The sequence below is a fragment of the Metopolophium dirhodum genome, chromosome 4 (genome assembly GCF_019925205.1).
Source record: "Metopolophium dirhodum isolate CAU chromosome 4, ASM1992520v1, whole genome shotgun sequence".
In the NCBI taxonomy this organism is placed as follows: Eukaryota; Metazoa; Arthropoda; class Insecta; order Hemiptera; family Aphididae; genus Metopolophium; species Metopolophium dirhodum.
This window is the reverse complement of record NC_083563.1, coordinates 39,428,781-39,445,982: the sequence shown is the minus strand read 5'-3', so window position 1 is coordinate 39,445,982 and position 17,202 is coordinate 39,428,781. Positions and strand designations below refer to the sequence as shown.

At 27.6% G+C, this 17,202-nt stretch overlaps 1 protein-coding gene across 3 annotated transcripts in view; it reads left to right on the top strand.

Annotated features, from left to right (window-relative positions):
- Positions 1-17,202, top strand: part of LOC132942948 (zwei Ig domain protein zig-8-like) — a 265,842-nt gene that overhangs the window by 60,391 nt on the left and 188,249 nt on the right. For all 3 annotated transcript variants that reach the window (XM_061011667.1, XM_061011666.1, XM_061011668.1), the window contains exon 3: positions 6,190-6,270. In XM_061011667.1, coding sequence (XP_060867650.1) covers positions 6,190-6,270 — 81 coding nt within the window. The remainder of the gene's footprint in view (positions 1-6,189; positions 6,271-17,202) is intronic.

Here is a 17,202-nt window from a genome sequence, read left to right as displayed (position 1 = left end):
GTTATTCTTGGCACACTTCACACATGGTATGCCGGCCAATAACGTAAAATACCAAAATAATGAAAACCGATGGTTGTAATGTCAGTAAATATAATAATTCTATTTATACTTACAATATTCTACATAGGTGCCCTAACATACATATTATTTTTATTTTTTAGGTGGGTGTGCTGAAAATAATTTTAAGTACAATTAATTTGGAATCAATATATTTTACCGTTAAACCGTTTCGTTTTTAAAAATGAAATTGGGAACAAAAAGTTCTATCGGGAGAACCTTTTGTTTTAAACAAGATATTTTAAAGTTATTTAATATTTTGAGTACTTAAAAGGAATTTTCAACAATATCTAAAATTAAATTAATAGAATGAAACATTTTTTGATGCCAACAATTTCAAAATCACTTGGATGGATGTGCATTTTTTTAATTTTTAAACCTTAAAAACGCTCCACTGAACATAGACAAATTGATTACAAGCACACGATTTTTAAACCACATTTGTTACAACTCATAGGACGAAATAATAAGATTGGGTCCGTTATTCTCTCGTATATGTACCTAATATGTGCTTTTACATACGGTTGGTAGAATAAGTATTTTTTGACTAATATGTCACAATGCCCTTTACTATATATATTAAAAATATAATATTTCCTTTTCAACCAAAAGATAATTATTGAGTAGGTATACAAACAACTAAAATATAAAACAATTATCAACAACTAAATAATACTAATCATTTTGATTGTAAAGAGATATTAGCATTGATATTATATTTATAATCTTAGTAAAACTATTCCTTAACAAAGTTTAATGAGAATCTTCTCTAAATTCTCGTTTTGTGTAAAATTAAGATATCAACACACAAACAGTCGAACTAAAAATTGTATTATTTTATATATAATATCATTTTATGAGTAATACAAGGAAACGATAAACAAATTATAAAAAAAAATATTTTCAATAACGTCTTTTGCTATTGTATTATACCTAGTACCTGATTTCGCCATACAAGTAAGATCAATTAATTTTTTTATTTCGACAACCGTTTATCTTTATATAATATTCAGCCACCGGCCACTTACCAGACATTTCGTATAGCACAAATAATACAGTTACAAATTAAATACAATTTTTGTACTTTTTAATATTATATTAGTTATGATAACTCAACACTTGTGATTAAAATTAATAGTAAGAAATAACTTCTTATGGTCGTATCGTATAGGAAAAGTTAATAAATTTCATTATTAATTCCAAAAAAGTTTTATATTTATTCATAATTTGTGTGATTGATTTACATATATTATGCAAAAATAAATTTACATAAACGCACCTAGTAAAGCCTTAAGACTACATAACATTACTAAATATGTGTGGAAAATACATCAACTGCGTCATACATTCGATCATTCAATTCGTATGCAAATATTTTTGCAATCTCGATTTTTGAAGCAAAAATAACGAGTTCTTACAAAACTTTGAAGTAGTTTGTTGTACAAATAAGTGAATAATATACGATATTGGACGCTTAACTTTTCACCATTTTTAAGTAAAATTTATTGAAATATATTCACAATTTTTTTTATGGATTTCGTTATTATTATCAGATTTTGATTTACGTTATTATTAAGTATTAAAAAATTAATCGAAACGTCGGTTTTTTACTTCTATTCGGCAATAAATCTCATACTTATGTCGTGTACTCGTGCATATTACAAATCACGTTTGCCCACTAAATTAAATTATGCGTCATTTGACCTTAAAATAAATCAATAATTGCAATGTCATAATATTATAGTACATTATAATATATCTAATAATACGATTCTCTTGTTAGTATTTGTTGGAATCTAAACAAATGGATTAGAAATTTAAATTTAATTCGGAAACAGTTCTGCAGATGAAATATACGACATTATATTCTCGTATATTATATCCTCGCATATTTAACACACATTGCATATGCTTGTTTTAATAACAAGCAAACTGTCCCGCGATTTATGTGAGCGTTTATACATCATTGTGTAATAACAACACATGAATATAATAATATACGTTACATCAATTGTGGTGCTGTGTGCATTCTATATTGTTGGTTGTAATATTCTCAATCGTATAGTTTATTATTTTTTTTTTTTACAATTATACCTAACTCGTTACGAACAATTATTAACCCTTCTGTATGATATAAAGTTATCACGTGATATACTTATTCTAAAAATGTGCCTACTTGTGTAAGCTAGATAATAATAATATGTGATTTTCGTGACCCAAACCAACGGTCGTCCAATACAAATGGAAATTCGAGCTACTCAACTCAATCACTAGTAAATACAGTAATTCACCAAGCATGCTCACCCTCATTTTCCTCTGATAGTGAATTTATTGAACTTTGATTTATGAAATTTTTAAATTATATATTTTAAAATTCTTAAGATTTTTTTTTGTTCTACTTAATAAGGAGTGTCCTGTTTTTTAAATAAAAAGTCCCTTTTTTTACTATAAATTATTTGTTGGATAAATTCAAATTTGTTTGAAAATGTTGATGTACTTATAATTCAAAATTTGAACTAGTAGTTTCTCAGTTATTAAAATGTTTATACTAAGGACAATAGTTTTTAAAAATGGTTTTATAAAAATATAAGACATAATATGTAATATTGGTTATTTGGACCTAATATTTATTATACTTACACCATTTTGGCAAATATAATAAACGTATCAAACATTAAAAATAGCTAATACAAATTGAAAATCACCATAGTCTCTAAACATTCCAAGCCCATTACCATTGATCATATGCCCATTACCATTTATAATAGACCTATTATCCTTAGTACACAAAGTTTAATAACTCAAAATTACTCATTTGGCTAAATAATCAACAATAGAAAATGGGTTTTTTTACTCCATGGGGCACTCATTTAACCGTAAAATGAAATAATTTTAAGTATTTTAGCATAGTAAATTGTTTTCAGTCGCAAATACTAGATAAAAAAAATTATTTATTTATATCCAATAGCTTACTTGTTCTACTCGTTGAATGACTCTCTCAGCATCATAACGTTTTGGTTGTAAATTTGAGTTAAGATCTATCAATTTATTTACTAAACAATTATTGATAATGAGACACGAAGAATAGGTATGGCTATTAAAAACATGTTAAAAATACGATTTTAATATAAAAATGGATAGATACTTATAAATAAGTGATGAAATTAAAATTTCACAACAAAATGTGGATTACATAGCAGGTATGTGAACAATATTAGATAGGTAATCGTTAATACGTTTTTCGAATTTTCGCAAAATATGTTTGATTGTTCAAGTAATAATATTATGAACTATTTTAACCTTCGTGGTTTATAATATTTTACATATCTGCCATTGAAATAGTTTTTAGTAGTTGGTGGTAAATATTAACTGAAATGTATATTCATGTAGACATTACATCTTTAACACGCACTATGATGACTGATGTGACCTGATTGAAATGGATTCAACACGAGAAATGAACGTTGTTGAGGGATGCCCAACTCTAAACCCATTAACTAAACGATTTATTTTATTAAATATTTATACATCACCTAAACTGCATGCCATGAATACCAAGCTTATAATATTAATGTTGTGTTTATGAAATTCAGTTTGGTATGCAATATGTTGTATATTATAATGAACTTATAATTTACATGCATGTAATAACGAACTATAATAATTCACAAGAATCATAGAAATTAATACGTATTTATATATATTTGTATTTCATACATAGTATAAGTATTTAAACGGTTCGTTACTATTGATTTGTTCAGTATTTAAATAAACTACTTTTTAGATGATTAATTGTTGTAGTATGTAATGATGGCCGAATGCCGATCGATTAATATTTATTTACTTTCGTACTGTGATATGTGAAAGAAGGGGTTTAGTATAACAGTAGATTTTTCACTAGACTAGAAATTTGGAAAGCTTAATTATTATTTTTGGATTATCAATTTAAAATGAAAGTGTACAAAAGTAAAACCATACCAACATTCTTTTACACTTAATGTATTGTAGGAAAAACTTTTAGGGAAAAAAAAGAAAAATATGATACACATTATTGTCATAATGGTATGTCTCTTTTGTCACGGTTACACGAGTAAAAAGGCTTGTACATTTATTTATACATTAGAGTAGGTATAGGTACAATAAGGTTACATTTTACAGTATCCTATAATTGTATTTTCCATAAACATACTTTTATTAAATAATATTATGAAAGGTATTACATTTTTAATGATAAAAAATATATGATAGAATATGCATTATTGTAAACATGTTTCATAATAATTTTGTTCAGATGATAATGCATACCCACGTCGTACATTAATTCATCTATTTCTCGATGAGCCTATTATCTAAGTATAATCATTTGACGAACAATAAACGTGAGGTTTTCGCATTATAGTTTTGTTTTTATTTTTCAACATTTTGTCTAACTTGATGCTAAAATACTTAAATAATAAAATTATGATCAGGATACTCATAATTTGTGCCCAGGGAACTTGTATTTTTTACTCGCTTCTGCACAATACAGTATTGTATTATTGTTATACTTTTCGAACCAATGATAAAACCATCGCATTCAAAACACAAACCTGAGTGAATTCCTGTTTGCTACAGTGTTTATAGTAAGTTTTCTAAAATGTTAAGCACTCATAAAAGTAATTTATGACCAATGATTTTGAAAATGTACTGAATATTGTATAAGTAACATTCGCTTGAATAAAAATGTTCGAATAATACCCGATATGACACATCAAATCAATAAATATAAACATAAAACAATTTATTAATAATATCGTCGTAATATCGTTTTGTGAATTCAATTAATTTCGTCATAATTTATATTTTTAACACTAGTTAAAAACTACATAATTAAAAATTAAATCATAAATCGATATGATGTAGAATTGACCACTTGATTTTTCCTTGGCAAGTTTAAAACTTTTTTTTAAGAGTACAAAAAAAAAAATTAAATGCAAAAACTATAATAAGAAGTCGAATATTGATTTGTTTGTTTCTTAAACATTTGCATTCCACGTTGCACGATATCTGCTACATTTTGAAGTGTCAATCTTAATACATAGAACTATAGAAGTATAATACCATATTATCAGCTGTTCACATTGCATAATGGAAAATAAACCTGTATTACAGTATTTTAAAATTAAAAATTAAAAATTAAAAATTAAAGCATTTTTCGACCTGTTTTTTGAATACACAAATGATGTCAGATTGCCACATTAAATTCGAAATATTAAAATTATTAAAAATTAAATATATTTTAAAATCAATGGCCACACGTATGTCGATGATATTTCCTATTCACAAATATGAACAGCGGATATAAAATAATATTAGCTACCTATAATAATATAATAATTTATGACTAAGGTATAAATAATATAAAATATGAACAATAATAATTATAACAAATTGTTTTCTAAATTGGAAACCTTACACAATCAAACAGCCTTGCGTCATCACATTTTACTAAACTCAAACTCTCAAATTATTCTGTAATATTAAAATAACGATAAATTATCACTTATAAGACACACGTAAGTTTTTTTTCAACATTTTAACAGCTTTTGAAATATTTTAAACGCATTTATACAGACAGAAGACATTGAAATCAATTCAGTGAAAATTATTACACAAGTCAATTTACATTTTGTTCACTAGCGGCTAGTTCAAAGTGACGGTACATGCAATTAGACATGATTACAAACGTTATAACGATCGTTTATTGACAAGACGATGGTGAAACACAAATCAATTCATTATTGTTATCATTCGAATGGCACACAACTACGTTTCTGAAACGTTGATAGGGTACATCGAGTACCCAAACATTGACGGAGCACAATAGTAGAACCTATACATATAATCAGTTTTCGATGCGTTGTATAATAATATTATTACATTTTCGCTGTATACACACAAGACAAGTTTTAAATGTCGAATATCACGATCAGCCGGAAACGCGTTATTGCACGAACTTCGTATTTACGACAACATACACAAGTCTATATATCACGATACGACTTACGAATCCTCCGTGTATAAAATAATATAATGTATTATTATCATTTTCGTTTGGCTCGTGAGTTTATTCGATTTTTTTTTTTTTTTCAGTTCCCGATTTATGGGCCTCAGACAGACGGCACAGTCGCCACGCATCGGTCGGCGGGGGCATGACGAACCAACTCGACCCGAGTAAGTAACTGCAATGACTATTATCGCTGCCCACAATAATTAATTATAGCTAGTTAATGTTGATATTATATCAGAAAAAAATTTAGCTAAGTATTATCTGAGTTATTATGAGTTTATTATACCTAAGTATCATTGTATAGGTACTTAAAATAATAATTTTTGTAAATATGTAGTAGCTAGTATAATATACAAATTGTAATTTATTGTTATGAATGTAAGTCCAGATATGTTAACAGTATGAATAGGAAATAGGAAAATCTAATTGTTTCAGATAAATACTTATTGATTGTCGATGTAACGCTTAAGTAGTTACAGCAGCGTCGTTGATGTCACTAAAAAAAAGTGATAAATACACATTTTACAATATTATTTGTTTAAATTGTACTATTATAAAGCTTGTAAATATTCATCAAAATATAATATATAGTTTGATACATTTGACAAATTCCAAATGGACGCTTTTCTTAATCACAAAAATTTCCACGATCAAACCTAAGCATGGCATCATTTTATTGATCTGATTTGCATCAACAACGACAACTCATGTTTTTACGATTGTAATTTGTAGCTTTAATATTAATCATGCAGGGTAAAAATGCAATATTAAGTTAAACTTTTTATTTAAAAAAATTAACGGTAGTATTATTAGAAGCAAATTTGTAACTATCTAAGGTTATAAACACGTCTAAATTGTATAATAATCGTATAACAATAAAACTATTATGATCAGGGGATATTAATCTGTAACACAACTGAAATTATTGCTGTTTCAGAGCAGAGCACCCATATATACGAAGTATTTTTGCAGAAATAATAACATTGGCATCATTTTTCAATTTTTCGTGTTATGTTTGATTTCGTATCATACTGAAGATAATATAATTATAATGCCTGATTTTGTATGTGGGTAATGTACTACGTGGTGATGTTAAAGTTTTAGTCATGTACGCAAAGTTTACGGTGTTCCGGAATTAAACAGTAAAATAGTATAATTTAATCCATAATCCATTTATGAAAAATATTTCGAGTTGTTTGTTTAAGAATAATAATATATCAAGTCATAAATATTATACCTATAATTTTCCAGGAACGAAATCGCCAGTATTTAGTAAACTAAAATGGTTCTTACATTAATAAATTTAAATTATAAAATTTAATAAATTCATGGTTGTAAATAATAATTAACTTGTTGATATACATATAATAAATATGTCTATAATATATAAAATAAATAGTACCATAGTGAAATTTTTCTATATTATAATATTGTTAGTAGTTAAATAATGTATCTAAAGTGATATGAACCCACTATCATACATGCGTTCAACCTCAACTGTCCAGTATTCCACCCATAAAATCTACACTGTACCTAATGTCTGCACACTTATTTAATTTAAATCATCACAAAGACATTTTTATATAATATTGTCGATTGAGGCATCTACATTGATAGTCTGCAGTATAATATTGTCACAGTTATATAAATCTGGTAATATGGTGATTGTATTATAGAGATATTATAGGTGCACGAACGACTGATCGCGAAAGCAAGTCCCACGAACTCCGTTTAACAATCAACAATATTTTCCACTTTCCCGTTATAAACTCTAGTGCAATTTTCAACTCGTTTATTGAACTGGTCTGTAATGTAGCAAATTACGACTAAAACAAATAGTAAATTATAGCACCTACTATTATAGGTCATACGGATAATATTATTATTACAATTTGGATAAAATGTTGTTTTTACACGTCCCGCTAAATGCATTAATTACTTTTTACTACAAAATAGTTTTATTACCCTGCAACTATAATTTTTGCCAATAACGTTTAAAAGTTATTATTTTTCTCTGTCGCACAGTGCACCGCAGCTGCAGCTATATATATATATATTTATGCACCACTGCAGGAGTTGGCCCGCGAAGGATTTTAATTTCGTTAAGTGCCGCGTAAACGACCGACCGACGGGTTTATGGAATTTTCGCCAAAAAGGGCATTTTTTGAGCCGACCATAATATTATAACGAGGTGTGGCGATGATTTAATTTCGCTTTCTGCGGCCACGTCGTCACGCGTGTTCGCGTGACAAAAGTTTTCACGCCGACAAACTTTACACCCACTCTTAGCGTAGTCGTACACGGACGAAGTTACACGGACCCGCGCACATGGGTGTTACGACCGCGGTGGTATACCTATGACGAGTCGGTATATACTATTAAATTTGACATTAATGAAAACGGCGGACCGTTGTTTATTATTATTTATTATAATATTCTAGTACCCACCTATATATTTTTTCCCGCTCGTCGGAATATGAGCTTGCCGCAGAGGCACCATCATGATTTACCTACCACTATACTTATATACTAATATAATATTATGTATATATATATATACGTACAGGGTTGGAAAAGATATAAAAGATACTTTTAAAATTATACACAACATACAATCAAAACTGATCGATCAATAATCATAAAAAAATTTTCAAACAATTGCAATAAAATATGTAACCTTGTTTTCGTGTCTTGTTAGATGTTATTTCGCAAATGAAACATTTTTAATACGGCAAAATATGTAATCATTAAAAGTTTCATTTCATATAGATAGTTTACAACTACTGCACACATAAGGTACCTTATTAACCTTATTATTATGGAGTACGAAATGTAATTTTAATAAAATGTTAATGTGGGCAATCGCCCAAATATTATTGTTTGTATTTTTAAAACTGTAATTCAAATATTATTTATATGCGCAAAATCTGGATTGGTGATTATCATTTAATAAAACTAATAGTTAAAACCTTTCAGGTCATCATAAAAATAACATAGAAACATTTTTAAACTGAAAACGTATCATCTCCTGTCATTTTTAGTCGACGGATAAATTAAGCCAGTGAAAATATATCTATATATATTATGTAACAAATCTAGATCAAAATATCCAAGTACAAAATATCGGTGATTTCCCAGTTTATCGACATTCGACACCCCGTTCACCGATGTCCAGTTTACCAAAACCCAATTCGCCAAGAATCAGTGTTCACGTCATTTTAATACAATTATTTGTATCCATGCATAAACAATATCCGGTATAATAAAAACAAATATAATGCAATATAATAATATGATTATGTGGCTTATAATATTTATATGTACGTTCGTTACAGGAGCACGTTACTAGTATTCAAGTGTGCGCAATAAAATATGACGACAAACTAAAATCATAATTTTTATTTTAATACTACAGTGTACTTTTAAGTTTTTATAATAATTTCTATTATATAGGTACCTATAGATAAAAATATATTGACCAAAGTCAATTATCTTTTGATGGGTACTTGACAATGAGATAAGTTCAAAAATGTCACTAGTACCTATAATAATTGTATTGATATGCCAATATGCACGTAGCGCATTATAATATCATCGTTGTTGGCAAATTGCAGATTTTTAGCAAACCATTAAAAGTGTTTTTTTTTTTTTGTTTTTGGTTGGAAAACCTTATGTCAGCGAAATGGGTGTAAGTGAACTGGACATAACCGAAATATCCACGGAAAAGATATTCAATAAAAAATACGTTAATATTAACACCTATTATAATATAATTATAAGTAACAATTGTTGAGCTATAAATATAGCTATAACTTTTTGTTTACGGCCATAACATCAAATATAAAAATATTCCAATCTTTCCAGACAATTTGTATTCGCCTCATTACAAAAGCCCCCTGGTACGTCAGCAATCTCTCCCTCCACTCTGACCTCAAAATCCCAACCATTCATACACTAGCCGCCCACTATTATAAATCATTTCATAAAAACACTTTCAACAACTCAAATCCTCTAACCTCAAACCTCTACTCGTACCCTTCCTGATAACCCATGGTAACCCATGCGGCCGCCGTCTTAAATGGAATTTACCAGGGACTTCCTTAACATTTTTAAAAAAAAACCTTCTAGAATTATGAAGTAGGGTTATTGGACCCCCTTCTATCACACTGACCAGTCCTATATACTTGTACCTCCCCATATTACTTATTGTATATATTTTTGTTTTCTAATAAAAAATAAACTTTTTGTTGATAGCTAATAAAAAAATTATAATAAACATAAAATTATCAAAGCTCACCAATCTCAGCTAATAAATCAACGCACACATAGTACATTCACCAATATCAATACAATTGGTTAATTATTGATTTAAGTACCTAAATCACAAACATTTAAAAATTTGCACATTAATTGAATAAATTCAGCTGGAATGGCAAAAATTGTACGGCGCGTATACCATTGGACCACACCACAGATCAAAAAAAGAGGTGGGCAAGTAGGTGTTGCTCTGCTGTACAGAAGGTTACAAGTGAGTCACTGTTAAATTTGAATTCAATGGTATAATATTATCATTGTATAACAAAAACGATTCTGAGCGAAGACGGTCAGTCAGCCTATGATATTACTAAGTATGTTTGATGATATTATTGCGAAGAAAGTACTTTTTATAATGTATCCTATTTACGTGGAACCTTGTTTTAAACTGTCAATACTTAGCTATAAAAGTTAAACAATTTTATAAATTTTTAACTACTGAATAATTTGTAAATTTTCAATTTGATAAATATCGTCAAAATTCAAACTTTAAATGCTTATAAAAAAAAATTGTGCCTATGTATTTTTAATATTTTTCAACTGCTATTGTAACAATTATATCAGTAGTCTTGTATTAAGTTTTCAGGCTTTGGGCCCAACAAATAACATTTTATTGATATTTATAGAAAAAAAAAACCAAAAAGAATTGAAATTTGAAATAGTCCGTTAATGGCTGAAAAAGAGTTAAAATATTTTCAAAATTTTATGGTGTATAGAAAATCAAAATATAAACATTCTGTTTTTTATGCTACTCAAATGTTCGTGTTGTAAAAATACCGTATTTTATTTTTCAATCGTATAATACGTGTATTATACATATATTGTACGTGTATAATACAGTATTTTACAAAAATCGTATGGCGTTTGGATTAATGTTAAATATATAGCTAATACCAGAGTGCAATAACAATATTGCAGTTTATTGATGAATAATGATGGAATTTGATTATTAAGTTATGTAATGGCAGTCTGGTAATAAATTAATAACTAATAGTAAGTATATGGAAATAGATTAGTTCTAAGTTTTGAATAGGTATTGGGTTTTAATATTTTCATTAATTTTAATTAGTACCTATGTAATTATTTAATTAGTAAGTGTTTACTGTGGCTACTGGCTACACAACTAGTAAGTGTAGACCCAAAACACTATAGTTCTATAAAAACAAAGTTTTAACAAAAAAAGAAAGCAACTTTATTGTAAAATACAGAAACGTAAATTAATAACTTTTTGAAACAATTTATCAGAAAAATATTAATAGTTAAATATAAAATATACCTAATTAGTAATCACCATCATTACTCTTTTGCAATTTTAGATTGTGCTTAACATACACTAGTTTAGAAGCTATCTCTGTTGTTAATCTATTCTTTTTAGCTATATTTCACTAGTCCATAAGTTGAAAATTATCTCTCTGTCGAAGCTGAAGTAGGTGGACATTGTCAAATTTCCGATGCAACTTTTGCCAAATTTGTAGATGAACAAATTCCATTCCACCATGTTATTATGTTCATATGAATACCATCAGTTTTAGTATTTAGACAATTCCATACAAAATCTCTGGCCCATTATGTACTGCGTATATTTTATCTTTATTATTGATCTACCATTTATCACTGATTTTTTTTTATACCATTTTTATTGTATTTTTTTATACATGACGTATAATACGCTAGTATGATACAATATTATACAATTTGTACTATACAATTTACATCACTGTAAATCATGTATCTACAGTTATTAGTTTTTGAATTACAACAAAATAAGAAAATAGCTACATGAGAAATCCAATGAATATCTAATATCTAATGTCGTAAAAATATGAGCGCTCATAAAAATGTAATTTGACTTTCTTGTAGACATTTTTATTTTTGATATAGGTAGACAACATTTCGAGGAGCGTAGTACTACATTTTCAAATTTTAGATTTTAGAATAGAAATTTAAAAAAACACCCATCGATGTAAAATCCAACATTCATTGGTCCGCTCAGAAACTAAAATTAAAAATCTCTGTAAAAAAATATTGATGGCAGTTGGGATATTCCGGTGTATTTAAATGCCTTTGATAGTTTTACTAGAAAATACGTGTAAGGTATCTACGTAATTGTGTTGTTTGCATTTTAACGTATTTTACATTGTTCGATTGACTATGACGACATTTTAAATTGTTTATGGTTAGAAAAGTACGCATTTCTAAATGTTGGTATTATTTTGTGTGTGGATATTTTGACCGATTACCACCATAGTAATATAACAGATAAAAGTCGTATCTTCGATTAGACGCATCATCGTGCTCGCGTGAATATGAGACACTTCCTCCACCCTGTATATACATCATATTATAATATAATATAATGTGTGGTTCATATAACACAATATACGCCGTATGACACTCGCCATATATTGATTTTTCACACCGTCAATTGTCTTGTTATACGGCATTGTTCCGGCAGCGACGTTATAAATTATTATACACATTCAACGCGTATATTATGGAATCGTCTGGTTAATTACCACGCCCACGTAAAAAGTTAAAAGTAAAAGTTGCTAAAAGTTCAAACGGTTCGTCGACATAAATAATATCATACAAATACCTCCATGGGCATGACATATATTATTATATACTGTAATATATTAGCTGTGTGGAACGTACGCGTTTATTAATGCGTCGTGATGATGATATTATTATTATTATTATTGTTGATTTTGTCGTTGTTGTTGTTGTTATTACGATTATATTATGTTATGTAGCTAAACGTCTTACTGTGGGCAGAGTTGAGTTATGTTTCTGTTTTCAAACAAACCTGGTTCAAAGAAAAAAAAAAGACATCAGACATCGAGTAAACATGAATGTGAATAATTGTGTGCTCCGAACAAGTTTAAAAATATTCCGTGGCTATATTGACACAATAAATATACTATAATTATAATTTATAATATAGAGCCTTTTTTTTTTCACAAACCCATTTCACCAAGTATTTTACTATCAAAACAATTTTGTCATACATGTTATACCTAGTGGTTATTTATGAAATCACGTTTTAGTCGAACGTCAAAAGATTTAATCAAAAAAAAAAAAAAAAAAAAGAGTGAACACAGTTTCAAACTGAACTTTACGTTTTATTTGATACGGTAACAGAATAGTAGTTTGTGAACTTACTACACTTGCGAAAAAAATGTGTTAGAACCAACTTATACCATCATGTTGTTGTACGCATCTTATGTGTTGTGAGCATTTAGATTTTGAAGGTAATATAATATAAGGCTTCCGGATTTGGATTTTTGTTGGCCAACAAGTATTAGTCCTTTCTTCGATACATAATATACATAGAAAAGGGATTTTAGCCGACCTTACACCACACCTCGATCAAACACATTTTGTTTATGCTGAAAAACATTCAGCTGAATCTCGGATTGTTGTTATAGAACTTGAATCTCAAGATTTTTTTTTTCTTTTACATACATCATGTATATAAATTTACATGCAAGCCGGAATAGAAGAGTATCGTTATTTTTGGACCGTTTTCATTTCAAGCCCGTCGCACCAATGATAAATGGTCGAGGGAAATAAAGGTTATACCATAAAGGAGGTGGCGTATTGTTCCATAGGCAATATATGAGATAAAAAAAAAAAGAATAAAAATCGGAAAAACCACAAGAAAAATAGTTGAAAAAAAAAGCTATAAGCCCCATTAGAATGCTAGTAAATGGTTGGCATTTTATTTTTAATTTAAATTCTGTGGAATTTTAACTCTTTGATCATTACTGCCACTTCCGTACCTATGCACGTTAATAAAGTGCAAAATGTTGTTCCAAAAAACCACCAAGGTCGTTTCATAAATTCATTTTTTCCTCTCTCATATATAATGGATTATTAATGACGTACTCTTGAATTTTACCCATTAATAACAGTAGGTAAACAATCTAAAAGAAAAAAAAACAATAATATTTCAAGTGAACAAATTATATACGTGCTTGGTGCGTACTATGTTTGAGTTGTCATAAAGAAAATCTACCTATTGGCTATACAAAATTAAAAATTAAATTATAGGGACACATTTATAAACAAATTTGAGTAAATAGAACACATACAAACTTAAAACTATTTACAAATTGTCTATACTATATAATCATTGTGTTTAATGTTTTGTTGACATAAAGTTCATCTAAACGTATACGATGGCTTTGAATTTTTATAGAAACTGTTTAATCAATATTATTAAATATTTAATTTTATGTTGCGTTAAAAAAATATGAAAACACAATATTATTGACATGAAGATCTAATATGTGAAACACACGTTCAGATAAACGTCCAAGACACAAAAACCCTTACATCGTTGTGTCTTGTGTGTGACACAATAATAATCAAAACTTACTGTAAAATGATCGACTTAAATATTTTATGAAGCTCAATTAAATTAAAACATACATATTTTATATATATTATATATTATATATTAAAACTTACTGAACGTAAAACTTTAAATACATGTATAAAAAAAAAAACAAACACAAACAAATTAAAAAGGCAAAATAATAAGGTAGAGCTAGGCACCTTACAAAACACAATTTCACACCAAACACGCGATGTGTCTCGTTCTTCATTACATTCAGAGTAGGATTATCATGACCGGGTTGATGATCGCAGAAAACTTTTAGACTTTGTGCTTTTTTGTATCAAAAACTTATTCTAGCCATTGTATTACTTTGATACAATGACTGTTGGTATTTAATACGTCGCTGAGTTCTATATTATCGTTCACGAGACCACGAATGGTGGTGGCACAATGTTTACCATCATTATTATTTTTAATATTAAGATTGTAGAGTACTAAATGAGATATTACATAATATTAAAAGACTTTGATTTCCAAAAAAACATTACTCCACAAAGCATTTTCTTATCAGTCACGTTGAGTAGGTCGTAGATACCCGACGTGTTTTATGATTATCTCGTCAATCGATCGCGACCAAGTTATATCGATACTACTAAAATTAATTTTGACGTAAAAAATTAGGTTTTGACGGAAACATTTTAGATTATGGTTGGAGCGATAAATGTATTGGTATATTACATAGAAGTGATGTGTACTTTTTTTGTCTGTCGAAAACATTAAGAGCAATAAAAAAGATTTAATCTAAAATGTTGAGTCTCATTTTAGGTAGAAAAATTGAATCTTGTAGTTACTTTGCAGTGTTAAAAGTAAAAATACGCATGGTTCCATTCAAAATAATCTAGGAAACCAAAAAAAAAAAAAAAGGGAACAACTGTACCTAATTTTGTAGAAAATTCATAAAATATTAAATTTTACCAGTTTCTTTAAGTACCAAGTTCTAAAGAAGATATTATAGTTTTACAAATATTTCTTATAGTTTTGTGCAATATACATTAGGCATTTTAGAATTGTTTTAGTTTTATTTTTCTACACATATTGATAAACATTTTAATGTTCAGTCAAAAAACTTCAAAATACAATGTACATAAGTTATACTTAATAGTATAGCAACTTAAAATATCAAAAGTACATGTGCACAATTTAATTTATAATCAATTTAATTTAAAATTATGAAAATATATCGAAAATACATTTTACAAAATTTGATAATATTTTGAAACATTTTAAACAATAAATAACAATTAGTTATTTTGTTATAATTCAAGAAAAATTACTTCATACAATGAACTTGTAACTTTTTGGTATTTTATTGGTTTCAGTGATATATTAAAAATATTTTGATAAATGTTAAGCTATTTATACCATGGACCCATTCACACCATTCGGTACGTCGGTATTAACTATTAAATGATGTGTGAATAACATCTAGGTAGTAATATTTAATATGAAATAATATTAAAACAATTATAATAATATTATAATATATGTGATTTGTTGTGGGCAATAATTGGTTTGAGCATATTATACTTTTTTAGGACACCACATGAGAGACTCGGTAGGGCCAAGTATTCTTTTTTAGATGGATAAAATTAAATAAATAAATATACTACAATATCATTAAAAATATACATGCTGTCTCCGCTCAGAATCCTTATTCGCATACGATGATTTACCATATATGAAATCATAATTTAACACATACGTTATAGTAGCCTACTAAATGATGACATTGTACAATAGATAAATTCTAGTATACAACAGAGTGACTTCCTTGATTTTTTTTTTTTCGCTGAAAGATATACAAGGAACATTATTTCAGTTATTTACCATTTTAAACATTGATTTTGAATTTTAAAATTAAAAACTTCTTTAGTTTTTAAATATATTGATATCTTATTTAAATTTAAGGAGAATATCCAAATAAACGAATGAATAATTCATAAATAAAGATGAATAAAAAAAATTGCAGTCGGAAACTAATGATATTTAGACCAATTTGAAATACATGATTATAAAAAATAAAAATGTAGATAATCAATAGGATGGTAATAACATCCAATAATGTAAAATATATTTGAAATTGAACCATGGTATGATCAAACAAAATAATAAATACATTTTTTTTAAAGCTTCCCACAAGAAGTTACAAGCTTTTTAATTATGCATGTCAAATTATTAATATTCATGATTGACGTTATAGCAGTATTATAATATTGCTTATTAATGTCATCAAAAAATTTTAAAAACATTATTAGTATTATGAATGAAATAATACATAAATAGAATATTCTTTGTAATAAGCTGAGCAATAATGTAAAATGCATTATAACTATTTATATTTTACATATTTTTCAGAAGCGATCATTTTGCTTTGATAAAT